Source organism: Mustela lutreola, chromosome 1 (assembly GCF_030435805.1).
Source record: "Mustela lutreola isolate mMusLut2 chromosome 1, mMusLut2.pri, whole genome shotgun sequence".
In the NCBI taxonomy this organism is placed as follows: Eukaryota; Metazoa; Chordata; class Mammalia; order Carnivora; family Mustelidae; genus Mustela; species Mustela lutreola.
The window spans coordinates 190,244,824-190,270,086 of NC_081290.1; the positions used below are offsets into that span (position 1 = coordinate 190,244,824).

Sequence of the window (25,263 nt, forward strand, 5' to 3'; positions counted from 1 at the left end):
GGCAAAAGATTGGGAACATTTCACAGTTTGCATTGAGATGGGGATGATTAAGTGTCAAGAGAAAGCAAGACTTCCAGTTTTCTTGAATTCTGTCATTTCACGACCGCATAGAGAATTGCTCAGAATTATGAACAAATTTATGGAATTGGCTTTAAAAAAATAAATAAATAAATCGAGCACCCAGAATATGGGGCTTTAGAGTCGGGCAGACCTGGATTTGCCTGTAAACACCACTTTCTACCTGTGTGACTCAAGGCAAGTTGTTCAGCTTTCCTGAGCCTCAGTTTCTACAGCATTAAAAGCGACCTGCTGGTACATGCCTGACAGGGCTGATGTAGAGGGGGGTAAGGTGCTTAGCACAATGCTCGGGACGCCCTAAGCACCAAATAGACATTAGTTAACTACTTGTTCCTGTTCTTAGTGGGGAGAAATACATCTTAAAAATGGGCACTACTGCAGTGTTAAAAGCTTGGTTAAATGTTCTGCCAAGTTCATGGGGAATTTCCTTTCTCTTTAGGGGGCCAGATTTTCACAATCAATAATCTGCTAATTGCTTCCTCCTGTTTCACCATAGCTTTGGAAGTTGGGCTCTCCTGTATTTGGAGACCTCTGAGTATATTTTAAGATTCTATTTATTTGTTAGAGAGGGAGAGGGAAAGAGCACAAGCAGGGGGAGTGGCAGGCAGAGAGAGAAGCAGGCTCCTCAGTGAGCAGAAACCCCCATGTGGGACTCGATCTCACGACCCTGGGATCATGACCCGAGCCGAAGGCAAACGCCCAACCAGCTGAGCCATGCAGGCGTCCTTCTGAGTTTATTTTAGATTGACCTTCCTGTTGCTAAAGTGGAAACTTCTGCTAGCCCTCATACGGACTAAGAGGAAAAAAAAAAAAAACAGACCTTTCAGTATTCTGGAAAATGGTTTCTACCCCGAGAGCCAGATGAGAAAAAACAAAACAAACTGATAGAAAATAAAAACTCGCAGCCAGAACAAGAAGTGTTCCTGTTTTGCTCCAGTGGATATGACTGTTCTGTACGTCACGGACAGCAGTTTGCTGAAGAGGAAAAGAGGCCATGGCTAGGCACTCCTTGATTTTGAATTGTGATCTCTTTAATTTCAAGCTGAAGACTTGAATTGCTTCTTTATCTTCAGTCCATTCAGACCTCAAGGTCTCCATATGCAGAACTATAACTGAATTAGTACATCATTTTCTGTGCAGTTTGCCTGCTTATCTTCCTTACTATACTGAAGTTCCTGGACTTAGACAAGTATCACAAAAAGATTGTTTATGTTCTTTTTAAAAAATTATTTATTTATTTGACAGAGAGATGGCGAGAGAGGGAACACAAGGAGGGGGAGTGGCAGAGGGAGGGGGAGAAGCAGGCTCCCTGCTTAGCAGGGAGCCTGATGCAGGGCTCAATCCCAGGACCCCAGGATCACAACTGGAGCCAAAGGCAGACACCTAATGACTGAGCCACCCAGGTGCTCCTCTGGTGTCTGTTCTGACAAGTATAGCCCAGCTTCACGCTTCAGAAAAGTGTCTAATTAAAGGTTAGGGACCGGAAGAACTTTGATGTGCTCACCCAGGGAGAGTCACTTGAACCTCTTGGAGACTCCGTTTCCCACCAGAGATAATGATACTTCTGCAAATGGTTGCTATGAAAAGTCCATAAAAAGAGAAAGCACCCTGTTAGGTATAATTCATTATATAAAATTAAGGACTGGTTATTGTCAGATCTTTTAAAAATTTTTTAAATTTATTTGACAGCGTGTGCATGAGAGAGCACAAGCAGAGGGAGCAGCGGGAAGAGGGAGAGGGAGAAGCAGGCTCACTGCCAAGCAGGGGAACCTGACTTGACTCAGGGCTCGATCCCAGCACCCTAGGATCACAACCTGAGCCAAAGGCAGACGCTTAACCAACTGAACCACCCAGGTATCCCTGTCAGTCCTTTCTATGTCTGTCCCTTGCGGTGGTTGAGCTCCCTAAAGGGCAAGAATCATGTGTTGTTCATATTTACGTTCTGGGAAGTTAGTACAGTTGCAGGAATAGTGAGTACTTGATACATGTTTGTCAAAAGGAGGAAAGGAGGACGCCTGGGTGGCTCAGATGGTAGGGCATCTGCCTTCAGCTCATGATCCTGGGGGCTTGGGATCCAGTCCCTCATCTGGCTCCCTGCTCAGTGGGGAGCCTGCTTTTCCCTCTGCTCCTCTCTCTCTCTGTCTCTCATGAATAAATAAAGCCTTTAAAAAAAGGGGGTGGGGAAAGGAAGGAAGGCAGTAAGTCTGAACAGATGCAATGGATTGTGAATCCCTGCCTTCATACCCTTGTACCCTCATAAATAGGACCAAATGGACACAGGCTTTACCAGGTTCAGGTATCATAGGAAGACTCTGGGCCAATGCCATTGGACAGTAGGGGGAGCACCCAAGTCAAGGACAAAGATGCCCCTCTGCTGTTCACATCTCTGCGTTCACGTTACTTCTTTATTTTATTGAAAAGTGATATACAACATTGTGTTAGTTTCAAGTATACACCCTATCAATTTGATATTTAAATACGTTACAAAATGGTCACCATGTAAATCTAGTTAACCATCTGTTGCCATATAAAGTTTTTATAATATATTGACTATATTTCCTATGTTGTACATTACATCCTTATATATGTATTGTGTATTGTATAAATACATTTTAACCTTTTTATCTGAGGCACTTGGGTGGTTCAGTCTGTTGAATGTCTGGCTCTTACTTTTGGCTCAGGTCACGATCTCGGGATAGTGTTCCACGTGGGGTTCAGTGCTTGGGCCAGAGTCTTCTTGGGACTCTCCCTCTCCCTCTGCTCCTCCCCGTGTTTGTGTGCTCTCCCTTAAACAAAAATAAAATCTTGGGGCACCTGGGTGGCTTAGTGGGTTAAGCCTCTGCCTTCAGCTCAGGTCATGATCCCAGGGTACTGGGATCGAGCCCCACATCAGGCTTTCTGCTCAGCAGGGAGCCTGCTTCTCCCCCCCCCTCTGCCTGCCTCTTTGCCAACTTGTGACCTCTGTCTGTCAAATAAATAAACAAAATTTTTAAAAAAATCTTTTTTTAAAAGAGAGAGGAGAGGAGGAAGCCACCCAGGTGCCCCCCAAAATAAAATCTTTAAAAAAAAGACAAGGGGCACCTGGGTGGCTCAGTGGGTTAAAGCCTCTGCTTTCGGCTCAGGTCATGATCCCAGGGTCCTGGAATCGAGCCCCACATCGGGCTCTCTGCTCGGCAGGGAGCCTGCTTCCTTCTCTCTCTCTGCCTGCCTCTCTGCCTACTTGTGATCTCTGTCTGTCAAATAAAATCTTAAAAAAAAAAAAAAAAGAAAATCCCCTTTACCTCTTTCACCGTCCTTCTCACCCCCTCTCCTCACATCCTCACATTGCTCCTTTTTTTTTTTTTTAAATGTAAGCTCTGTGTCCAATGTCAGGCTTGAACTGATGACCCCAAGATCAAGAGCCACATGCTCTACCAACTGAGCCAGCCAGGCACTCCCCACGTTGCTTCTTTTAACATCTATTATTTATAGGCTTAACAAATGAAATACACACAATATCCAAAAAAATTAAGGAATGGTACAAAATATACTCAACAGATGAAAGAGAGTCGACTCCCCATTTGTGCTTCTGCCCATGGTTTCAGATCCTGAAACTGTGACAGAGGAAAGAAATCTGAGCTGGACGTCAGAAATCGATGTGAACTAGACAGTTTCTTTCTCTCACTTATCCCTTCAGCAAATGGGGCACTACCTTTTTTCTCAACCAGATTGAGGAGAGGAAGGGGTATGGGGAAGATCCACATTCATTTCTTCAACCAAACGTGGAATATCTACCAGCTCTGTTAAGCCTGGTTCCTGGTAAATAAAACACAGCCCCCACTCTCTGGGAACTCCTGGTGGGAACAAAGAGTAAAATAATCTGGAAATAAAAAGCTGTGGGGGAGAGGGGTGCAAAACAAACTCCACAAATACTAACCACATGGTCACTTTTTCACACGTCCATATCTCAAAATGACACTCCTGTACATAGCTCCTTGTGACACCAAACTGTACACCTACAGTTTTCCCTGCGAACAGTTGGTTTAGCCAGAGATGGAAATGGTGGGTGGCCATGGAATTTCTTGGACACTTGCCACTTGTTAAATCACTTGGCTCTCAGAGCTAACCCTTCCAGGCATTTTCCCTGTGTTGGGCTTATGTTCCATACCCTCCCACTATAGAAAGGGAAAGAAAGCCTACGTTCTTGAGAGTTCCTGCATCATGAGTATTTGTTAAGAAACATATTCTATGCGTCTACTTCATGCCACACACTCTAACAGAGGGACACAAAAACGAACGTTAAGACTCTGTGGTTCGCAATCTGTATCTGGTGGCAGATGCAAACTTCTAATTTTAGTTCTCCGCTCCTACAGCTGAAAAGCCAGTTTCATATACCTTCATTCATTTATGCCTCAAAACAGCCCTGGGAGATCGGGACATAATGCACTTAAGCACAGTGGGTTACAATTCACAAGGCGCCTGACATTCCTCACCTTTTTTCCTTCAAGATTTTATTTGAGAGGAAGAGAGCATGCAGGGTGAGGGGCAGAAGAGGGAGCGAGAATCTCAAGCAGACTGCGCAGAGCCCAGAGCCCCAGGCGGGGGTCGATTCCACGACCTTGATATCAAGACCTGGCCGGAAATCAATAGTCGATGCTTAACCGACTGAGCCACCCAGGCGCCCTCATATGCCTCATCTTGATCCTTCACTGTCCATGCATTTAATAAGGGAGGAACCTGATGCTCAAAGAGGTGAAGGGTCTAGCACTTCAGAAGCATTTTACCCAGTGCACGTACAGAGTCAATAAATTAGCAACCGGAGGAGCGAGTGAGTGACCAGCTAGGAGTCCTACCTCACGCGGGCCGCACCCACCGGCCTGGGGAAGCTGTCACTCGGACTTCAGGGCGCATGTGCAGTCTGGCTCCAGGAAGCGGTCCTATCACGTGATCCCTGCGCGCCTCTCACATGACCTCTCTCCCAGAGGCGGGGACCTTGGGCCAAGATGGCGGCTTACCTGCAGTGGCGGCGCTTCGTTTTCTTCGACAAGGAGCTGGTGAAGGAGCCGATAGCAAATGATGGGACTGCTCCTGCGGCTGCACCTGCCTCAGGACCCGCTGCTTCCAAGTTCCTCTGCCTCCCTCCTGGCATCACTGTCTGCGACTCCGGCCGAGGGAGCCTAGTCTTTGGAGATATCCTTCCTCTGGAGCTGTCTGTTCCCTTCCCAGATCCCTGAAGAGATCCTGCTGGGATGGAATCTGTCGGGCACAGGGGTTCGTGTTGCGTGCCACTTTTCTTTAGATGGGTGCCCAGTGCTTCTTCTGCGGCTTGAGGGAAGAAAGAAGGAAGTCCATTCTCTTATTACCAACTGAGCAATCCTGGGCAAGTCACTTAACCTCCCTGGGCTTCAATTTACTTATCTGTGAAAAGGGTATGAAATATCAACTTAGAAAGGTCGTTTTTTAAAAAGATTTTATTTATCCACTTCAGAGAGAGAGAGAGAGAGATCATGAAAAGGGAGGTCAGAGGGAGAGGCAGACTCGCGGTGGAGCTGGGAGCGTGATGCGTCCTGGATCCCGGGACTCCGGGATCATGCCTGAGCCCAGGGCAGTGGCCTAACTAACTGAGCCAGCCAGGCCACAACAAGGTGATTTTTAAGATCAGAACGATGAATGCAAGTAGGCTTTACAAGATGAAGGTGTTAGATGTCATTACCTCCCCTGCCTAGATCGTGGGCAAGGAGATAGATGAAAGCGAGAGTTTGTTGCTTTGTTCTTGACAGTGTTGGTACTAAACTCTGGCCGCCTTTTTCACTCTTTTAAAGGTAGGGACTTTCCAGAGATGATATGTGGGAAAATCCTGGAAAATTTTAAGGAGTTGGATGAATGTTAGTAGTTATCTGGGTTCTGGTCTAAATATATCTCCTTGAAAAGGAGGCTCCTTGACTATTTTGCACATATGGAAGGCCAAATCTGGTTCTTACCTCGCTCCCTACAGCTGACAGGCTTCCAAGCCTACAAACTGCGGGTGACACACCTGTACCAACTGAAGCAGCACAATATTTTGGCATCTGTTGGTGAAGATGAAGAAGGCATCAACCCCCTGGTGAGTCCTAGAAGGGAAGTGGGAAAGGACCAGAAGACTAGAACGACTGTTGGAGGGGACTAGCATTCACACATCCGAAATGTGTTCACAGGTAAAGATCTGGAACCTGGAGAAGAGAGATGGTGGCAATCCACTCTGCACCCGAATCTTCCCTGCCATCCCAGGAACAGAGCCGACAGTTGTGTCTTGTTTGACTGTCCATGAAAATCTCAACTTTATGGCCATCGGTAAGCAGAAGGCAAATGTAACGCTCCGTGATTCTTTACAGATTTTCTTCAGAGTTGCTTCTGCACCTTGTCTTCGCTGTTTTAATGAGATCATTTTGTACTGAACTCAGGCCTTTGAGATATTAAAGTTTGGAGTGGGAAAGCATTCATTCAGTTTTGTTCTTTGAAAAAGAGTCCGTGAGTACCGATTTTTATGTTAACCACCGGGAAAGCTGGGTATGAGAAGAAAGTTTGTCACTTCCAACAAGTGCCTCAAATGGTCTTTTTCCCTTTCTGTTCTTCCTGATCTTTTCAGTCTCATTGAAGTGCTGTTTCCTGTTCTCCTACAGGTTTCACAGATGGCAGTGTTACACTGAACAAAGGAGACATCACCCGGGACCGGCATAGCAAGACCCAGATTCTGCACAAGGGCAACTATCCTGTAACTGGGCTGGCCTTTCGCCAAGCGGGAAAAACCACTCATTTGTTTGTTGTGACAACTGAGAATGTTCAGGTATGAGTTAGGGGCAGGCAGGGGAGGGTTCTCCATTGCTCAGGGGCCTAGAGTAAGGAAGTGACAAGAGAGGTAGAATTCTTAAATTTTTCATCGTGTAGCCTTGAGTCATTTGCCCTGCTTAATATTTTATTTCTTCATTTAAGAGAGGAGGAAAAGTCAGTATTAGGAAAAGAGCTAGAGCTTATAGTTGAAGACCTGAATTTTCTTCCTGACTTGTTAAGTGACATTCGACAGGTTGCTTTACTTTGCTGGTTCCTAGTGCTCTTCTTATTTCTAACAGCCTACTCTCAGAAATAATCTTTTGGTAAAACAGTACAAGATTACTGTATTTCTAATGGTGGCAGGATTCCATTTGTAGGTAGTGATAGTATACACAGAGGAAGGCAGTGTGGTCCTTGCTTTCCTATATATATGTATAAGGATATATCTATATATCCTTATATAGATTAGATTTTATATATATAGATCTTATATATATATATCTATAGATAGGATGTATCTACCTATATATATAGATATCTATCTATCTATATATAGATTTTTTTTCCTTAAACAAAACCTTAGATTTAGAGATTTAGAGGATTAGAGAGAGTGCGCACATACACAAGCATGGAGCATGAGTGGGCTGGAAGGAGCAGAGGGAGAGGGAGACGCAGGCACCCCACAGAGCAGGGAGCGCAACATGGGGCTCGATCCCAGGACCCTGGGATCATGACCTAAGCTGAAGGCAGATGCTCAGCTGACTGAGCCATCCAGGCACCCCACACCTACCCCCCAACCAGCTTATATATATAGTAGATGGGTGGTGATTAATGGGCAAAGCAAACAGCCAGAGAAAGTCTTAGGGTACTGTGAGTTAGAGAGAGAGCCAATGTGGAGTTGGGAATACCTTTGGGAAGGCTTAGATGCCCGCTCCTGAAAGGGAGCCTGTTAACTCCTTTCTTCTCACAGTCCTATATAGTTTCTGGAAAGGATTACCCTCGTGTGGAGTTGGACACCCATGGTTGTGGCCTGCGCTGCTCAGCCCTAAGTGACCCTTCACAGGACCTGCAATTCATAGTGGCCGGAGATGAATGTGTCTATTTGTACCAGCCTGATGAACGTGGGCCCTGCTTTGCCTTTGAGGGCCATAAACTCATCGCTCACTGGTTTAGAGGCTACCTTGTCATTGTTTCCCGTGACCGGAAGGTTTCTCCCAAGTAAGGACTCCAGGGAGAAGGGTATAGGGCTATCCTTGGTCTCCCAAATTCACATGATTTTTAAAATCCTAATGCCTGCATCCTGTCAATCTCCTACTTTTGTTTATGTAAATTATGCTTATACCTAGATTCACTTGTAATGTTTTTACTGAAAAAAGTATTTTTGCTACAGATGTTTGCCAAGCAGCCCTCCAGAGGATTTGGGACTGCCTTTTTTTTTTTTTTAATTCTTCCATCAATATAAATTGGGAGGAGGAACAAGGAAACAAGTAGTAGAGAAGTTGGAAAGGGCTGGGTGTGCAGGACATGGTATTTTTATCCTGAGCAACCTGAAAGGGGCGGTAGGGTCTTCTGCATGAGGGAAGTGATCCCTGTCAGTGTTTGTTTTCACTCAGCACGAAGTGCAGCATCTCGTATTTACCAGGTGCTAATTATGTTAAACAAATGAGTGTTTGGATGTTCTTAGTTTTTTAATCTATTGCTTATGTTAGTCATAGGATCCTGAAGGGTAAGATCTCTTCCTACAGCTGCCAGTGCAATGCTGCAATTACAAAATGTGCTGCTAGAGGGGCCGAAGGGCGGTTTGTTAGGGGTGGAATGGGCAGCACTAAAGTTGTGATGTAAGGGGTTGCTGAGACAGAGCGGTTAGAAATACCTGGTGCTTTTTCTTTTCCACACAGGTCGGAGTTTACCAGTAGGGACTCCCAGAGCTCCGACAAGCAGATTCTCAACATTTATGATCTGTGCAACAAGTTCATAGCCTATAGCGCCGTCTTTGAGGATGTAGTGGATGTGCTTGCTGAGTGGGGCTCCCTGTACGTGCTGACGCGGGATGGGCGGGTCCACGCACTGCAGGAGAAGGACACACAGACCAAACTGGAGGCAAGGCCACCAGGTTCCCAGAGCTGGCCACAGGCACCCAGACACAGCTGTAGGAACAGGGTCCCCAAGTCACCTTGGCCAGGGTGTTTCCCTCCCTTTGGGGCACAGCCTTACCCAGGTCCCTTAGGGCAGAATTACAAGGTAAATGACCTGGGATGAGATCTTAGAGGAAGATAATGGCTAGGAGCCCGAGTCCATTCTCAGGGTCTGCTCTTTCTGCCGAGAGACTTGCGCGGTAAGGCAGTGTTGGTCTTGGGGGTATCAGAGAGGTCTTGACCTATCTGGGATGTAGGCCAACCAGAAGTCCGGGACTGCCTGACTTGTGTATTGTAGGTGCATTGTGGGAAGGTGTCTTCTCTGGATGGCTTCTACCAATTTTTTAATCTCTCCCCTTCCAGATGCTGTTTAAGAAGAACCTATTTGAGATGGCCATTAACCTGGCTAAGAGCCAACACCTGGACAGTGATGGCTTGGCCCAGATCTTCATGCAGTATGGGGACCATCTCTACAGCAAGGGCAACCACGATGGGGCTGTTCAGCAGTATATCCGGTCAGTCCTGGGGTGCTTTAGGCTATAGCTCTGCATGCAGCCAGACAGGCTGACGCCTGGGCTTCAGTGAGGGGAGCAGACTCACCAGTAACCACCTTTTCCTGCAGGAACTGGGATGGCCTTGGTGAGAAGACAGTACACTTAATTGCAAAGGGTTAAATATTACATGACCAAGATACAGTTGAGCCGATGAGTTTTAAAGTTGAACCTCTTGTTTTATACTTCAGCCTGGCCTTTGTTAATATCATTTTGGGAGCGGCCAGGGGTTCAATTGGTAGAGCATTCAGTTCTTGATCTCAGGGTCATGAGTTCAAGCCCCACGTTGGTCATATAGCTTAGTTTAAAAAAAAAAAAATGTGTTTTGATCTGGTTTTTTTAAGAGAAAAGGATATTCATCTCTTGGCTTCCACAGTTTTTTCTCTTGGTACTAATTCTTGGAATTTTCTGCCCTAATAAGGGGTTTGAGGACCCTGTCTAGCTCCTTTCCCTACCTTTCTAGTATTCCTGTTTTCAGCCAAGTTTAAGAATCGGTGCTCTGGAGCTTTGCTTTCTCACATGGTCCATAATCCAGGAGCATTGGTATCATCTGAGTCTTTGTTAGAACGAGAGACTCAGGCCTTACCCCAGACCTCTTGAAACAGAATCTGCATTTTAAGAAGACCTGCAAGCGATTCCTATGCACGTGAAAAGTTGAAAAGTACACTGATGCAGATACTGTGTGATGCACGTGTCTCTCCAGAACCATTGGGAAGCTGGAGCCATCCTATGTGATCCGCAAGTTTCTGGACGCCCAGCGCATCCACAACCTGACCGCCTACCTGCAGACCCTGCACCGGCAGTCCTTGGCCAATGCTGACCACACCACCCTGTTGCTCAACTGCTATACCAAGCTCAAGGACAGCTCGAAGCTAGAGGAGTTCATCAAGGTGTGGGGGGTGTTAGTGGGAGAGTCCCTAAGGGTCCCACTGAGCATGAGGTGGCACTACCATGGCTTGCCCCTCAGCAGATGCTGGGAGAGGAAGGAACTGACCTTATGTGGGGAACAGGATCCTCTGGTCTATAAACTGGGAAGAGGAACAGCCTTTGCTAGTTCTGTCCCAGCTCCCCTCTTGTTTTTTGATGCTTGGACTTGCCATAGTATCTAAGCTGGAATTAACACTGGGAGGCCCCTGGATCCCCACAGGAGTCCCTGAAATAGTAGGGGCAGAGGAAGACTTTGGTTCTTAGAGACTTTCTGAGAAGAGGGCGTAATGTTCTAAAACAATGGGCTTTATTTATTTGCTTTACTATTATTATTATTGGTCTCTCACCGACCTGGCCTTGACTTTATTGTTATGAAGAATCTGGGAGCACCTGCCTAGCTCAGTCAGTAGAGCCATGTGACTCTCGATCCTCTGGGTTGTGAGTTCAAGCCCCACATTAGGTCTAGAGATTACTTTAAAAAAGAAGAAGAAGAAGAAGAAGAAGAATCTGGTCTTAGAATCAGATGCAGGTTTCCTCTCTGTTCCCCAACCCCATTTCTGTGAATGACTGTTTCATGTCTCCCTGGCAGACAAAGAGTGAGAGTGAAGTCCACTTCGATGTGGAAACAGCCATCAAGGTCCTCCGTCAGGCTGGCTACTACTCCCACGCCCTCTACTTAGCTGAGAACCATGCCCATCACGAGTGGTACTTAAAGATACAGTTAGAAGACATCAAGGTAAGTGAGACAGAGACCTGTTCTTTTGTTAGGACATTCTTGGAAAGATGAGCGTGCTTCCTGGTGGGTGAGGCAGGAGCACGCGCTTCCTCTGCCCGTTACCTCTCTCCAGAATTATCAGGAAGCCCTCCGGTATATCGGCAAGCTGCCTTTCGAGCAGGCTGAGAGCAATATGAAACGCTATGGCAAGATTCTCATGCACCATATACCGGAGCAGACGACCCAGTTGCTGAAGGGGCTATGTACAGACTATCAGCCTAGCCTTGAAGGTCGAGGAGATCGGGAGGCCCCAGGCTGCAGGGTGAGACCTCAGGGAGAATGGCTTTTGGACATCAGGGATCATCTCGGGGGGCCTCAAGGAGACCATGCCCATTCACTCGGCCTCCTCCCTCCCCCTCTTCCCCATCCCAGGCCAACTCTGAGGAGTTCATCCCCATCTTTGCCAATAACCCTCGAGAGCTGAAAGCTTTCCTGGAACACATGAGTGAGGTCCAGCCTGACTCACCGCAGGGCATCTACGACACACTTCTGGAGCTGCGACTGCAGAACTGGGCCCATGAGAAGGATCCCCAGGTGAGGCCTGGCAGATCTATGGTGCTCCTCTTCCACCTTCTGTGGTGGCCTTTTGCTGCCTTATTAAGACCAATAACACCTCACCCCCCAGGGGGGCTGAGTGGTCCCTTGTGAAGAGACGGTTGAAGAGGTGGTTGATTGGGCTTGTCGCGGAGACCCTGTGATTCTGCCCTCTGGCCAGCAGCACGCTTCTCCTTCCCTAGGTCAAAGAGAAGCTTCATGCGGAGGCCATCTCCCTGCTGAAGAGCGGCCGCTTTTGCGACGTCTTTGACAAGGCCCTGGTCCTCTGCCAGATGCACGACTTCCAGGATGGGGTCCTTTACCTCTACGAGCAGGGGAAGCTGTAAGATGTGGGCCAAGTTCGAGGAAGGGGGAAGGGTCCCGGTGTCCGGGGATGGCCGCTGAGTGTGCCCTGCCCTGGCCCCAGGTTCCAGCAGATCATGCATTACCACATGCAGCACGAGCAGTACCGGCAGGTGGTGGCCGTGTGCGAGCGCCATGGGGAGCAGGAGCCCTCCCTGTGGGAGCAGGCGCTCAGCTACTTCGCCCGGAAGGAGGAGGACTGCAAGGAGTACGTGGCCGCTGTGCTCAAGCACATTGAGAACAAGAACCTCATGCCGCCCCTACTAGGTGCTTGAAAGGACGGGGTAGTGGGGCCCAGGGGGGTGAGGGCCGCCAACAGCTCCCGGCAGGGGCTCTTCCATTCCATCCAGAGGGTGCTTCGTGGTTCATTGTCTCCTTTCCTTCCTGACCCAATCTCAGTGGTGCAGACGCTGGCCCACAACTCCACAGCCACCCTGTCTGTCATCCGGGATTACCTGGTCCAAAAACTGCAGAAACAGAGCCAGCAGATTGCACAGGATGAACTCCGGGTGCGGCGGTACCGAGAGGAGACCACCCGTATCCGCCAGGAGATCCAGGAGCTCAAGGCGAGGTATGTAGAGGCCCAGGGGATGGCCTCGTTCTTCACCAGGTGTCACTAAATACTTTCCGTAGAGGGTTAGATGGAGCGTGTTCAGACATTTCATTCTTAAAGGTCTGTCTTAATGGAGGAATTCCAAAGAATGGTTTATCCCATAGATCATTATTTATTGGACTTTGGAGAATGTTACTTGTGGCAGGTACTCTTCTTTCTATAGGAGTCTGTGTTTTGTTTTGAAGATTTTATTTATTTATTTGAGGGAAAGAGAGAGAGAGAGAATGAGAGCAGAGAAGGTAAGAAGGAGAAGCAGACTCCCCATGGAGTTGGGAGCCAGATGCGGGACTCAATCCCAGGACTCTGGGGTCATGACCTGAGCTGAAGGCAGTTGGTTAACCAACTGAGCCACCCAGGTACCCCAGGAGTCTGTGTTTTACTTTTCCTAACAACACACCTAAGTTGTGGTTGGAAGCCATCAGAAGTAAAAAAAAAAAAAAAAAAAAAAAAAAACTTGGCTTTAGAAGATAGAGGAAGTGGATAATTAGAAGTATTTGTACTGTATGTTAATCTACTTTTAAGTTTTAATTTGCCCTTAACATTATAAAATATTGGGATGCCTGGGTGGCTCAGTTGGTTAAGAGGCTGCCTTTGGCTCAGGTCATGATCCCGGCGTCCTGGGATCGAGGTCCGAATCGGGCTCCTTGCTTGGCAGGGAGCCTGCTTCTCCCTCCGTCTCTGCCTGCCACTCTGTCTGCCTGTGCTCGCTCTCGCTTCTCTATGACAAATAAATAAATAAAATCTTTAAAAAAAATTATATTTACTAGAGAAGAAGAGTTTTTTCATCCCACAAATATTTACTGAGCCCCTGTTACGTCTCAAGCACTGTTCTTTTTCTTTTTTTAAAGGTTTTATTTATTTATTTGACAGAGATCTCAAGTAGGCAGAGAAGCAGGCAGAGAGAGAGGAGGAAGCAGGCTCCCTGCCGAGCAGAGAGCCCGATGCAGGGCTCGATCCCAGGACCCTAGGATCATGACCTGAGCCGAAGGCAGAGGCTTTAACCCACTGAGCCACCAGGCGCTCCTCAAGTACTATTCTTAACAACACAGACAAAAAGCCCTGCTGTATGGCGCTTACAATGTAGAAATTGAAACAGACACTGAGTAAGCAAAATGTTATGTTAGATGATGATAGGGTCTAAGGAAGAATTGAGTTCAGGAAAGGGAGGAGGGTGCAGAACGTTCTCCTGTAGGAGATGGCCAGGAAAGGCCTCACCGGAAAGGTCACATCTGAGTAGAGACCTGAAAGACCAGTATAAGCGCCCAATTATGGAATGACTAAATCTCAGGGATGAAAGGTACAGCATAGGGGAATAGGACCAGTGGTGTGCTAATAGTGCTGTGTGATAACAGACAGTAGCTACTGGGGCACCTGGGTGGCTCAGTGGGTTAAAGCCTCTGCCTTTGGCTCAGGTCATGATCTCAGGGTTCTGGGATTGAGCCCCACATTGGGCTCTCTGCTCTGTAGGGAGCCTGCTTCCTCCTCTCTCTCTGCCTGCCTCTCTTGTAATCTCTGTTTGTCAAATAAATAAATAAATAAATAAATCTTAAAAAAAACAAAACAAAACACATGGTAGCTATCCTCGTGGTGGGTGCAGCAGGACATAGATTCATCAGTCATGGTGTTGTACACCTGAAATTAACATGACCTATGTCAGCCATGCTGCAGTTTAAAAAAACAAAGATATGCAGGACAGTTTAGTGGTAGTTGTGAAAACTGAAAGCATTAGTTGGCCTTGCAGGGAGCGTGCTGAGACTGCAAGTCCAAGGCAGGGTGTCCTCATTTGATTCCCTGTTGGTGACAAGGGCAGGGCCTTGCAGTCCCTTCCAGGGACCTCACTCTCCTCCTTGACTCCAGCTGCCTTCTCTCTGCTCCTGGCTCTCAGCTCTGCTCTCACTCTTTGCCACTCCCTTCTGGTCTCCCTTGCCTGCAGTCCGAAGATCTTCCAGAAGACCAAGTGCAGCATCTGTAACAGTGCCTTGGAGTTGCCCTCTGTGCACTTTCTCTGCGGTCACTCCTTCCACCAACACTGCTTTGAGAGTTACTCAGAAAGTGATGCCGACTGTCCCACCTGCCTCCCTGAAAACCGGAAGGTCATGGATATGATCCGGGCCCAGGAACAGAAACGCGATCTGCATGATCAGTTCCAGCACCAGGTGGGCGTGAGTGTGTGGTTAGCTGCCCCACTCCCCGAGCCTCACCAGAGCATCAGCTGGTTTCCTTCTCTCACTGAGGACTGGGAGACCTACAGTTCTGATTCTTCTCTCTTTCCCTGCAGCTCAAGTGCTCCAACGATAGCTTCTCTGTGATCGCAGACTACTTTGGCCGAGGTGTTTTCAATAAACTGACTCTGCTGACCGACCCTCCCACAGCCCGGCTGACTGCAAGCCTGGAGGCTGGACTGCAGCGGGACCTGCTCATGCACTCCAGGAGGGGCACTTAAGCAGCTTGGGGGGCGAGGTGTGAGAATAGGAGTGCAGCAGTGGAGACTCGGGGGACAGAGGGAGGGCTGTTGCACAGGAATCAGGCACACATGACCAGGACTAGACCCTGATCCAATGCCATGGCCCTCAGGAGTAAAGGGGACTTTTTCTCCTTCCTTCTTTGGCCAGCCCGCCATTCCTCCTGTTGACTTTTTGAGCAGTGTGGATCATTCCAGACCAGCGGGGGAGGGTACCTCAGCAACCTCTGAGTATGAACAATAGCTGCTTTATTCTCTCTCCAAGAGCACCAGGCTGTGCTTGGGTCCTTGCTCCCAGAGTCTATAAATAAAAGAATATAATAGTTTGGGGGTTGAAGGGTTTATTCTGGGGACTTCATGGTAATTCGTAGCTGTGCAAACTGTACCTTTCCTCTGCTCTAGAGGACCCCCGCTTCCTTTCCTGCACAGTTACTTGAAGACCGTGTTGGACAAAACCTCATTCCAGTAGTGAGTGGAGCCTGTGGCACCTGGTAGACTTTGATTTAGGAACCTCTGCAAAAGGCCTGATACCTTTCTGCTCCAAGAGCAGCCTGGACCAAGGTACCCAAAACAGCACCTGCTCTGTAGCCTGGCTGGTCTCTGTGGCTCTCGTGTCAATCACATCTTTAAGCAGGAGACAGATTCTGGTGGGGATCCTGGAGTCGAGGCCTGCCTTCCCAGCGGTAGGTTGGTGCCTTGCTGGATTTAGTACCAGATGATAAGCAGGATAAAGAGCCCTTTGCCCTTGACTAAAACACTTATTTCCAACCTCTTCAAATTTGCCAGCTGAAGTTTGTGTTGCTAGGTGTCTGCCTATAATTTGCGTTACACTGCCTGTCAGAAAATTGCTCTGGGGCACCTGAGTGGCTCAGTTGGTTAAGCATCCAACTCTTGGTTTTGGCTCAGATCTTGATTTCAGGGTTGTGAGTTCAAGTCCTGCATTGTGCTCCAAGCTCAGCATGGAGCCTACTTAAAACATTTTTTAAAAAGGAAAACTGCTCCTATGGGGCTGTTTAGCCCAAGAAAGTAACCTTGGACGTTGTGCTTTAGGTAGTATTCAGAAGAGGTAGAGTACACTATATTTATCATGGCTAAAAATAGAGACTTTGGGTCAGCTGACCCAAGTTTGAATCCTAGTTTGATTTAGGGCATCTCTTACCTCCTCTGAGCCTCAGTTTCTTCATCTGTACATCAGGAATGAGAACACCTTCCTCATACAGCTGTTACAAAGGCCAAAGGAGCAATCGGGTGTCCAGTTCTTTTGATAGTGGTTAGCCCACGGGTACATGGTTATTAATACTGTTAGTGGATAAAGCACTTTTCCTAACACGCCCTTTCCCACTAACATTAATAAAGTGTTGGCACTCTCTCTTCAGTTATTTGTCTTTGATCTCTGAACCAGTTTCCTCAATTAAAAAGTAGGAATGTTAGCCTACTTCGGGGTTGTAGTGGAGCTAAGTTTTAACGGAACCAGAGGAGCACCACATGAGCTGCACTCAATTGTGCCACAGCTAGGAGAGAAAGCTGTAGCATTCCGGGGCGCCAATTTTCTGGAGCACCCTCTTGTTTGGAGGTGTCTAATCCAGCCGAAGGGGCGTGGACGGGGCTCAAGGACGCGTTACTTTCAAGCAGCATTTTAGGGTTAATACTCTCCCTTCGGGCAGGGCTCACTTTGGCTTGACTATCCCTTTGGGTGGTGGTCGGGGGGCTGCACAGTTTGCTCTGTGGGTGAATCTGAGGAGCAAATCTTAGTCCCTGACCATCAGCATTCTTGATTCAAAATGAGGTGTATGTAAAAGAAATGAACAGTGAGGCCTGGGTCTCAAGGTAGGAAGACTGGGGCGGACGAGAATCCACCGTCTCCACCAGCCTGACGGAGCAGAGACGGTAACAGGTGGGTAAGGTCGTCTCTGTCGCAACCGTTCTAATTCCCGCCCCGAGGGTGGTCCTCCAGGCTGAGGGCGGGCGCCGGAAGTGACGCAGAGCCCTGAGTCTGAGGCTGCAGGAGGAGCTCGGTCCCGCGTGCACCCGCTGCCCGCTGGCCGGGCCCTCCGGCTCCCCCGGCTCCCGGGGGACCTCGGCGGCACGCCCACGGACCTACCTCCCGAGCACAGCCATGTCTGGCAACGGCAACGGGGCCGCGACAGCGGTGAGTACTGAGCGGGGGACTCTCGCAACTTCGGCGTTCCGGACTGGCGGCCCAACGATTGGCTCCAGGTTGCCACCCTCCGCCGTCTATTGGTCGGAGCGACTATCCGTCATTTTTTTTTTTTTCCCCCGAAACAGTTTTTAAAGGGCCAGTAGCTGGGTTGCCCTTAGGAAGGACAGGGGCACTGGGTGAGCGGTGGGGGCGGGGTTAAGAGTGGAAGGATCGTCTGGAACGAAACCCGCATCCCTGCGAGCATCTGGGTGGGGTTCCGCCGTCCGTGCCTGGCATCCACGGCCCTAGATTTAATGACCCAGCCCAGGAAAGTTCTCCCCCAGAGGAGGTGCTATTCCCGGGACCCTTTCACAACGAGACAGGGCCGAGGCGGGATTCGGCCACTTTGGGAATCTGTTCCAGTTTGGATCCCGAGAGGAGAGCGTACCCGCAAGTCCCCCACCTGCACACAAACTTCTTGGAAGTGCGCCTTCTCCCTTTTTTCTCTTTTAGCGGTCACCCAGCCCCAGCCTACTCTTAAGGTCCCCAGCTGAGACGCACCTTTGGGTTACTGTGGTGGGTGGGGCGGCGCCCTTGAGTCTTCTCCCTAGCTCGCAGCAGGATCTCTGGGCTTGCATAGATGCAACTAAAGCGGGTGGAGGCCACTGCCAGTCTGAGATAAGAAAGAGATGGGGCAGCTGCTTATCTCCCGACGTGCAGCCTGCTGGGGAGGAGACGGATTTTTTGTCACTACAGACTTTCTTGAGCACTGGACGAGGAGTAGGAAAATATGGATTCTGGCTCCAGCTTTTTTCCCATTATTAGCTGCATGACTCTGGGCAAGTCATTTCACTTCTCAGTTGCTCCTGTAACATGGTCCCCGAGATACCTGCCCTGTCTACTTGATAAGAGTTTTCATGAAGATTAAAAGTAATTGTTCCAGCATATACAGGTTTAATAAATATTTTTTAATGGAATAAAATATGCCATGCAGAATCGATGCAGTTAAGGGATTATTTCAACCTAGCAGTTTCTGGAACCTTAGATTACTTTCTGTGGGCTCCCAGTGGCCCAAAATTTTAGGGGCCATGTTTAGCATTTCAGGCCTAACCTGACTGGCTCAGGGTCCATAGGGTCCATAGGGTTTATTTATGGGAGAACTGATAGCAATGCTGTAGACTAGGGTCCAGGAGCAGCCAGCTGTCACATCCTCCAACAACAGACGGCCCAGAGGCTTGCCTGCAAAGCACCTCCATGGGATGAAGATCTCAGAATAGGGAAAGTTGACATTATGTACAGTGCCTACTCTCTGATCTAGAAAGAGATAGGACCTCAGACTGAAGCACGCAGTTCTACCTGCATGGCACTGAACACCTTTGTCACAGGTGCCTTGGCAGGAAGAAGAGGTGTGTCCCTTTGAGTTCCTAGCTTGGTCAGCAACGTTCCAGTATTTCTGGTTGGTGCGACCAGAGGTCGCACTCGAGGTGAATGGACGTTAGGCAGCTTAGCCTTTTAAGTCTTGTAGAACATCTGAGACAGAAAATACTAGGGTCCAAACTTCTTCATTTTATAGATAAACAGATACTGAGGAGAGGATGTGCTCAAGGTCAGCCTGCCAAGAGGCTGAGCAAGACTCTCCCTAAGATCTGTTGACCCCAGTCCTTTCTGTTGTGTTCCAACCGGATTATGGGATCCGTGGTGTGGCAGCTGTGGGGTAGCTGTTCCCATCAAGGTGGCAACACACCTGCACCTGCTGTGCTGTGGATACCGAACTTGTCCTCAGTGACTCAGCGCAGTCTCGGCAGCCCTAGCTGCCCTGCCCCTCTCTGCTGCGGGAGCCTCCCTCCCTGTGGCCAGGCTGATGGGCCTTATCTCTTCACCCACCTGTCTGTGTGCAGCACTCCCACAGGCTTAGCCAGGATGGGCCTCAGGGCTCAGTGTCCGGTTATTAACGCAACAGCAACCGTGGGTCCTGCTGGCGCTTCCCTCAGGTCTCTGTTTCTTTCGATCCGTGAGGAGGGCAGAAGGTTCTGAGGAAGTAAACGGATCAGGGTCAGAGTATTTCCCCACACCGAGGCTCAGCAGGCCGCAGGCCAGGGGCTGAGGTCCTTTGCTTCCAGGCCCGTGATTCTGGTTCTTGGACAAGGTGTTGAAGAACACAAGGAACAGAGGGGATTGTGACTTGGGGATTTTATTTTCTGCAGGAAGAAAACGGCCCAAAGATGAGAGTGATTCGTGTGGGTACCCGAAAGAGCCAGGTTAGTACAGTTACCAGGCGGAGGAAGTTGGTGGGAAGAGTTCTGTGCTGGCGGTATCACAAGCTGGGGGGCCCAGAGGGTTAATTCCCAGGATCTCAGAAATGGAAGATAAATGGGGTGGCGGGGTTTTAAATCCCATGGAGAATGGCATATTGCATTCTGTGGAGAGAGGGTCTGGGCAAGCTGTCGGGGTATAGAGAGGTCCCAGACCAGACCCCTCTCCTTCCCAGGTAGGCAATTCAAACCCCTCTCTGAATTCCGGCTCCTTCAGTATGTCCCTCACCCAGTGAGGGTGTGAGCTCTGGGTAGTGGCAGGGAAGGATAGGACTAATCGGAATGTTTGCCTCCAGCTGGCTCGCATACAGACAGACAGTGTGGTGGCAATGCTGAAAGCCTTCTACCCAGGTCTGCAGTTCGAAATCGGTGAGTTTTCTGGACAGGAGTGGAAGCTAAAGGGAAGGAAGCCCTTCTGCCCCCAGAGAGGCAAACACAGCATTTCTGGCTTTCTCTAGGCTCAAAGCTTCATCCCATTGCCTCTGAGAAATTTTTTTTTTTTTTTTAAGATTTTATTTATTTATTTGACAGAGAGACAGCATAAGCAGAGGGAGCAGCAGGCAGAGGGAGAGGGAGAAGCAGGCCCCGGAGCAAGGAGCCTGATGTGGGGCTCCATCCCACGACCCCCAGATCATGACCCGAGCTGAAGGCAGACACTTAACCCACTGAGCCACGCAGGCGCCCCACCTCCGAGAATTCTTGGCTGTCCCCAGTTGGAGGGCCATTTCATCCTCTGAACACTTCCAACTCTGACTTGCTGGGCCAGCCTGGCGTTTAACACTTCTGCTTTGGGTCTTTCTATTGGGGTGTTTAGTCCTCTTCCTAGCTCATTACACTCCTAGAGGGCAGGGGTTGGGGTATATGTGCCTCTGCATCCACACTGCTGGGCTCAGGAAATACTGATCAGTGAGCTTCTGGTTGGTTCTCTCCTCAGTTGCTATGTCCACCACAGGGGACAAGATTCTTGATACTGCGCTCTCTAAGGTAACATATTCCCCCCAGTCCTTTTCCCTCCCTCCTCTTTCCTTCCCCCAAGAGATTCACTCTGGGGCTCTTTCTTTTTTCTTTCTTTCTTTTTCTATTTTTTAATTATTGTTTGTAAATATTTTACTTATTTATTTGAGAGAGTACGAGAGTAAGAGAGCGTGTGCACAAGGGAAGGGCAGAGGGAGAGGGAGAAGCAGGGAGCCCAAGGCAGCACTTAGTCCCAGAACCCCAAAATCTTGATCCAAGTAGAAGACAGAGGCTTAACTGACTGAGCTTACTCAAGCGCCCTTTATTTTTTATTTTTAAAGATTTGTTAATTTAATTGAAAGAAAGAAGTCTGGGAGGGAGGGAGCACAGTGGGTGGAAGGGGCAGAGGGAGGGGGAGAAGCTGACTCCCTCCCTGAGCAGAGAGCCGAACATGGGGCTTGATCCCAGGACCCTGGGATCATGACCTGAGCTGAAGGCAGCCACTTAACCGACTGAGCCACCTAGATGCCCCTCTCAGGCTCTTTTTTGACTGGCAGATTGGAGAGAAGAGTCTGTTTACCAAGGAGCTGGAACATGCGCTGGAGAAGAATGAGTAAGTGAAAGACCGTTCTTACACAGTCTCTTGCTAGGACCCCTGTGCACATCACACCTGGATATCAGCTAGACTGTGGGGCTTCCACCTTTGGATAGGCTAGAGGGAGGCTCATATGTGGGTTTCTCAGGCCTCAGAAAAGGGGAGTGTCCTGGTTCTGAGCGATCCGGCTGCCTGGAAGGCAGGATTGGCTGGGGAAGGGGGACAGAAGGGAGGGTAAAGGGCTCAGGGTCCTGAGGTCTTGGGCAGGCCCGCTTCCTGATCTGCTCTAAGCACACCACTAAAGTAGAGGTGGGCATAGGTGGAGGAGGGGTGGGAGCCTGCTGCTGGGATCCCTTCTCCTTGCCTCCCTCTTCCATCTCTCTAGAGTGGACCTGGTCGTTCACTCCCTGAAGGACCTGCCCACCGTGCTTCCTCCTGGCTTTACCATCGGGGCCATCTGCAAGTAAGAACCATGAAGTCGGGCGTGAGGTGGGGGGAGGCATCATGTTAAGCTCTGCTTTTCCCTTTGGGACTCTGCCCTGTGCCTCTAGGACCAAGGAGTGTCAGGCATGGCAGGAAATTGAGAACATGCCAGCTAGTTGGTTATGGAGAGAGCCTGGAAGTGACCTGCACTGAGATCTCGTCCTCATTCTTTGACTTTCCCTCTGTCTCCAGGCGGGAGAACCCTTATGATGCTGTTGTCTTTCACCCAAAATTTGTTGGGAAAACCCTAGAAACCTTGCCAGAGAAGAGGTGAGTGGGGCCTGGATAAGCATCCTGGTGGGACATGCACAGATGGTGGAGGGCTGGGAGCAAGAGGAGGAAATCTCGGCTTAAATCTCATTTTAAACCCTCTGAGCAGTGTGGTGGGAACCAGCTCCCTGCGGAGAGCAGCCCAACTGCGGAGAAAGTTCCCACACCTGGAGTTCAAGAGCATTGTATCCTTTCCAAGGAGGGAGGGGCCCGTAGTCAAGGAGGAAGGCTGGGTCCAGAGGACCCAGGGAGTCATGAGAGCAAAAGGAGCTTCCAGAGGAAGTGGGCATGGGCCAGTGGAGTGTCTATTCTCCAGTGTCTGCCCTGTCATTCTATCTACCCATCCATCCATTCATAATCCTTCATGTTTTCTTAGCCCCAGGCCAGTGCCTGGCACTGGGGACAATGGTGAGCAAGACCAACGTTGTCCTTGCTTATAGAGTTTTACATTTTTGTTCTGACGACAAATGAGCATTGATAATACAGAGTGGTACTGAACAGTGATTACTTGGGAAGTGGGGGGAGGAGGAGGGTGCTTCCCTTTTATTTCATATTCTACTGTATTTTGATATTCTAAGCATATCGAGTGTTTTATAAAGCTAATTTTCAAAATAGTATGTGTTAAGCACTCCCATGCACAAAGTAGGGAATTCTCTGGAAGCTTCTAGCTGGAACATCTGTAACAGACTTGGGGATCAGGGAATGCTTCTCAGAGGTCTTATAACCTTGTCAAGTTAGTTAACTTCTCTGTATCATTTTCCTCATCTGTAAAATGGAAGTAATTAGAATACCTACCTCACTGGGTTGTGGAAATTAAATAGGAGTAGGTAACGCACTTTTGTTTATTTATTTTATTTAATTTTATTTTATAATATTTATTTATTTATTTTATGTATATTTATTTTTATTTTATTTATTTGCCAGAAAGAAAGAGAGCGAGCGAGCACACACACAAGCGGGGGGAGCAGCAGAGAGAGGAAGAAACAGGCTCCCTGCTGAGCAAGGAGCCCATTTCAGGACTCAATCCCAGAACCCTGGGATTATGACCTGAGCCGACAGCAGACGCTTAATGAACTGAGCCACCCAGTGAGTCCCTGTAAAGGACTTTATCAGCGTCTGGTGTGTAGCTCAAGTGTAATGAAGGAAATGTTAGCTGTAATCGGTAAGCAGAAGACCAAAGGAGAGATGTTAGATATAGAGAGACTCAGGCAGGGGGAGCAGTGTGAGGCTTGGGACTGCCCAGTGCTTGTGGTCCTTAGCATCTCCCCACAGCGGGGAAACCTCAACACGCGGCTACGGAAGCTGGATGAGCTGCAGGAGTTCAGTGCCATCATCCTGGCCGCCGCTGGCCTACAGCGCATGGGCTGGCAGCACCGCGTGGGGCAGGTAGGGGTTGTCCCTGTTCCAACCCCAGTTAATCTTCTTCCTTTTCCTGCCTGTATTCTCTTTCTGAACACGCTGTCTCTAACAGTATAAGCAGGACATGGGTCCCAGGCTGTGAAGATTGGGGATCAAATGTCAGAGTCCCGCTTTTGCCTATTTAGGCTTTCTGTGTGGTAGGGAAACCCCTTCTCACTATTGTCTGCTTTTAGCCACCCCCATCTCCACCCTTCTGACTGCCTATTCTGCCCCTGCAGATCCTACACCCAGAGGAATGCATGTATGCTGTGGGTCAGGTATGTTTGACCAGGGAAGCCATGAGTTGATGTGCCCTTTCTTCTGCTGTCAACCAAAAAGCTGGTCTCAGAACCTTCTGTATCTGCATCTCCCAGCATGAACATTTCTAGGGAGGGGCAGGCCTTGGGAGGCTTCTGGGCTGAAAGGGACGGTGGGGAGCAGTTAGAGGTGGGCTGGTTCCTGTCCTCACCTCCATTGGTTGGGGAAAGATTAGGCCTGATATCTTGGGGGTTTCTCCATCAGGGAGCCCTAGGCGTGGAAGTCCGATCCAAGGACCAGGACATGCTGGATCTGGTGGGTGTGTTGCATGACCCGGAGACTCTGCTTCGCTGCATTGCCGAGCGAGCCTTCCTGAGGCATCTGGTAGGGTCCATGTTCCATCGGTGGAGGGCTGGGGACTTGAGGAGTTGGGAATAGTCGAGGAGGAGATTTCTCATATTAATGCTCTTTATTGAGTGGTAACTCATTCTTGAATGTATGGATAGGACCCAAGTCTGGACCCCTGCCTCTGTCTCAGTTACGTCTTCTGAGGTCTCTATCTCTGACGGCTCTGGCCGAGTGGTGCTGTCGAGTCCCTAGCTCACACGGAGAACTTCTCATTGCAGGAAGGAGGTTGCAGTGTGCCAGTGGCGGTGCATACGGCTATGAAGGATGGGCAAGTACGCAGGGGAAGGTGGGAGGGAAGGCTGGTAAGGGAGCACCATGACGCGTTCTGTGTATCTCGAGTTGCCCACGAGAGCCCGGGTTTCTAATAGTTCTCTCAGAATATGCCTAGGTAACCTGTTTTCTTTGCCAGCTGTACCTGACTGGAGGAGTCTGGAGTCTAGACGGCTCAGATAGCATGCAAGAGACCATGCAGGCCATCATCCGGGTCACTGCCCAGGTGCCAAAGCTGGAGGGTGAGGGAGAGGGGGAGAAAACAGACCTGCCTGGTACCTCCTCTTTCCTGCTGACCAGATCCCACCTCCTTCCCTCACCTAGCAGGAAGATGGCCCCGAGGATGATCCGCAGCTGGTGGGGATCACTGCCCGGAACATTCCACGAGAAGCCCAGCTGGCTGCTGAGAACCTGGGCATCAGCCTGGCCAGTTTGTTGCTGAACAAAGGAGCCAAGAACATACTGGATATTGCACGGCAGCTTAATGATGCCCACTAACTGGTCTGTGGGGCACAGGTGCCTGGGTTGCTATTGTTCAGTGCCTACCTCCCAGCCCTCAGTGCCCCATCCTCACTGCTTCCTGGGAGTGATTACCCCAGGGGATTGAACTGCAAGGTCAGAGACTTGCCTCACCTTGGGGCTGTGGGGAGTGCCTTGCCTCCACAGTAGGTAACCAACTCAACTAATAAACCAGCTCTCAAGGTGACTTTGTTTTTGGTGGGGTTGTAGCAAAGATAAGGACAGACACAAAGCCTGTACTCTTCAGAGGCTGGGACCTCTGTGCAAAGTTCTCCTGGAATGTTCTTTGTTCCTGCCACAGTTCTCATTTCAAACAACAAATGGTCTCCCATGAAAGAGTGGTGATCGGAGAAACGTAGGACTTGCCCCTCTCCAGCTAGCCCATATGGACATCCGATAGGTGGGCCATGTATCAAAGAGTCCCCAACCCCCG

The 25,263-nt window shown here is 49.2% G+C and overlaps 2 protein-coding genes and 1 long non-coding RNA gene across 7 annotated transcripts; 2 read left to right on the top strand and 1 right to left on the bottom strand.

The window, feature by feature from the left end:
* Positions 1-1,240: 1,240 nt before the first annotated feature.
* LOC131836962 (uncharacterized) lies at positions 1,241-5,040 on the bottom strand. 2 transcript variants are annotated; one of them, XR_009355861.1, is made up of 3 exons: positions 4,911-5,040; positions 3,614-3,671; positions 1,241-1,655 (listed from the first exon to the last, which is right to left on the bottom strand). It is a non-coding gene; the product is annotated as an uncharacterized LOC131836962 (long non-coding RNA). The 2 variants fall into 2 exon arrangements; XR_009355860.1 differs by lacking the exon at positions 1,241-1,655 and adding an exon at positions 2,710-2,864.
* On the top strand, positions 5,040-17,373 carry VPS11 (VPS11 core subunit of CORVET and HOPS complexes). The gene is made up of 16 exons (XM_059182935.1): positions 5,040-5,247; positions 6,012-6,160; positions 6,252-6,387; positions 6,717-6,880; positions 7,835-8,082; positions 8,763-8,964; positions 9,363-9,514; positions 10,254-10,440; positions 11,067-11,213; positions 11,326-11,514; positions 11,625-11,786; positions 11,990-12,129; positions 12,214-12,416; positions 12,549-12,720; positions 14,696-14,918; positions 15,041-17,373. The coding sequence occupies exons 1-16, from the start codon at positions 5,061-5,063 to the stop codon at positions 15,203-15,205; spliced, it is 2,826 nt and encodes a 941-aa protein (XP_059038918.1). The 5' UTR covers positions 5,040-5,060; the 3' UTR covers positions 15,206-17,373.
* Positions 17,239-25,017, top strand: HMBS (hydroxymethylbilane synthase). Of its 4 annotated transcripts, none has more exons than XM_059182997.1 (14): positions 17,239-17,372; positions 19,568-19,621; positions 19,972-20,044; positions 20,610-20,659; positions 21,187-21,242; positions 21,610-21,687; positions 21,900-21,977; positions 22,087-22,162; positions 23,250-23,363; positions 23,615-23,653; positions 23,898-24,017; positions 24,260-24,313; positions 24,451-24,537; positions 24,636-25,017. In XM_059182997.1, exons 1-14 carry the CDS (start codon positions 17,340-17,342, stop codon positions 24,807-24,809), a joined length of 1,086 nt encoding a protein of 361 aa, XP_059038980.1. In that variant the 5' UTR covers positions 17,239-17,339; the 3' UTR covers positions 24,810-25,017. The 4 variants fall into 4 exon arrangements, with proteins under 4 accessions (XP_059038980.1, XP_059038990.1, XP_059038998.1 ...); XM_059183007.1 differs by having other exon boundaries at positions 24,639-25,017; XM_059183015.1 differs by lacking the exon at positions 17,239-17,372 and adding an exon at positions 19,252-19,400 and having other exon boundaries at positions 19,566-19,621.
* Positions 25,018-25,263: the final 246 nt, after the last annotated feature.